The sequence below is a fragment of the Rattus rattus genome, chromosome 14 (assembly GCF_011064425.1).
Source record: "Rattus rattus isolate New Zealand chromosome 14, Rrattus_CSIRO_v1, whole genome shotgun sequence".
Lineage (NCBI taxonomy): Eukaryota > Metazoa > Chordata > Mammalia > Rodentia > Muridae > Rattus > Rattus rattus.
In genome coordinates this window covers 19849666-19852067 of record NC_046167.1, presented here as the reverse complement: position 1 = coordinate 19852067, position 2402 = coordinate 19849666, and the positions used below count along the sequence as shown (strand labels likewise).

At 46.2% G+C, this 2402-nt stretch overlaps 1 protein-coding gene across 1 annotated transcript in view; it reads right to left on the bottom strand.

Moving 5' to 3' along the window:
• The window catches only part of Akr1e2 (aldo-keto reductase family 1 member E2), a 22024-nt gene extending 19915 nt beyond the window's left edge, over nt 1–2109 (bottom strand). The window contains exon 1 of the mRNA XM_032884890.1: nt 1993–2109. Within this exon, the coding sequence (XP_032740781.1) occupies nt 1993–2031 (39 nt within the window). The 5' untranslated portion in view covers nt 2032–2109. The remainder of the gene's footprint in view (nt 1–1992) is intronic.
• Between the last annotated feature and the right edge of the window lie 293 nt (nt 2110–2402).

Here is a 2402-nt window from a genome sequence, read left to right as displayed (position 1 = left end):
GAATCCATCCCACATAGTCACCAATCCAAGATACTATTGTGGATGCCAAGAAGTACTTGCTGACAGGAGCCTGATATAGCTGTCTCCTGAGAGGCTCTGCCAGAGCCTGACAAATACAGAGGTGAATGCTTGCAACCAACCATTGGACTGAGAAATGGGGTCCCCATTGGAGGAGTTAGAGAAAGGACTGAGGTAGCTGAAGGGGTTTGCAACCTCATAGGAAGGACAACATCAACCAATCAGATACCCCAGAGTTCCCAGGGACTAAACCATCAACCAAAGAAAACACATGGAGAGACCCATGGCTCCAGCCGCATATGTAGCAAAGGATGGCCTTGCCGGGCATCAGTGCGGGGAGAGGCCCTTGGTCCTGTGCAGGCTAGATGCCCCAGTGTAGGGGAACGCCAGGGTGGGAAGGCGGGAGGGAGTAAGTGGTGGGTGGGTGGGGGAGCACTCTCATAGAGGCAGGGGTAGGGGTGATGGGATAGGGGGTATCTGGAGCGGAACACTGGAAAGAGGATAACATTTGAAATGTAAATAAAGAAAATATTCAATAAAAGAAAAGAAAAGAAAAAAAGGAAAATCTATCATCATCAGGGGAACCTAATTCCTTTTCTCCCTCGGAAAATATATAGTCAAACAATAAATAAATATTCAAATTGGTAAAGCAGTAGGAACATCAGTTGGACTTAAAGGTAGGGAGTAAGAATGTGATTAATATTCTTCTTTACTCATTTGGGGAGAAGAGCACACGTGCTTTTCAGCTCTTGCAGAGGGCTGAGCTGTGTGCTGTGTTTCTTGAATGGTTACAGAAGGGGTGAGAGCAGCTGGGCATGAAGCCGTCTGAGCTCTAACACTCAGGGATGCGTGAATCAGTTGGAAACCTAAAACAAGCATCCACTCACACACGAGGGACTCGTGCGATACCTGTATGGCACATATGTGAGGCACATAGATATTTCCACTAAATATGAAAAGTGCAGCCCAAGCCAGCCTTGAATTTGATCGCTCCCTTGCTTTTTCTTAAAGCTGCAGCTACAATATTTAAGATCACCAGTCATTGTCACATTTGTTACTGCTTTTCCATTGCCTCCCACAAATTTTGAAAGGGATCCCTGTGCCTTCAGGTGGTGGAATTAAATGCTTTCATTGTATTGGGAGGGTGATGTTTCTTTCCCCCTTTTTATGTATTTGTTATTTTATTGATGTTTCTTCCACCTCAGTCTCCGCTAGGCGACACCAAAGAGCACTCACGTCACCAAAATTGCCTTAAAAAAAAAAACCCACCATTTTTACAAAAGTTTCTGAAGAAACCTTTATCTAAAAACCTACTAAACAGAATTTTCAAATTTACTTTTTATCGAAAAATATATTTTGATCATCTTTCCCCCTCCCCTAACTTATCCCAGAGTTAGGTAGGCCTAGATCCGTACCTACATACTTACTCAATTTCACTCCCTACATACAAAATCTACGGAACAGGCAGTGTATCTACTAGCCAAGATCTCTACTGCCACTAAGCGGACTCCAGAAGTAGACATTACACGTACATGAGTGCAATTATTTAATTATTTTTATTTAGTTTATTTCAGTACGCCAAGTGGCACGCTTCCTTGTGGCCATTTCATACAGCCCGGGTTTCGCTGTGCAAAGATGAGTAAGTGCCACTTGGCACAAAAATGATTATTTTAGAGGTTGGGGATCCGTCACTAGCTCACACAAGGCTGGGTTACGCTCACGTTGCTTTATATAAAATTAGCCTAACTGCTTTTCAACCGCGCAGGGAGCAGGTGTTTTAGGATCTAGTAAAAGTAGCTTCTCAGGAGAGTCCGATCTCTCCTCTAATCAGTCTGGAGGCAAGACCTGGATCACAGCCCGGGTCTGGAAGGAGTCACCCTGGGCAAAAGAAGTCCCGCACCCTGACGGTTCCTGAGCGAGTATGCATCAGGCTCCGGGACCCTTAGCCCGACCCACACCGGAGAGCCTCCTCACCTTCCAGGTGCCCAGGCCCACTGTGGGGATTTGATGCATGGCTCCCCTTCGCTCAAAGGATCAGCCCCCAACCTGCACTGGAGGTGACAGCGAACAGCCCCGGGCGCTCAGGGTAATGCCGTGATTGGCTGGAGTTCTGACACTCTAATTGGCTGATGGAGAGGTCGGTTAGTGGTATGATTGGCTGGTAGCATAGTCCATCTTTCAGAGGACCTAAGCGATCGTGTTTGGTTGTACATTTCCTCTCTCCTAAATCCTCTGTGATCCTAGGCGTTCTGTCTCTTAGCAACCGGCTTAAAGCCCAAGTCCTGTGCGCTGTCCTTCCTGTAAACAGGCTGGGGTGCAGATTTATTTCCTGAACATTAGATGTTTTAGATTAATGCTCGTTCCTACTATACTGGAAAAAATCG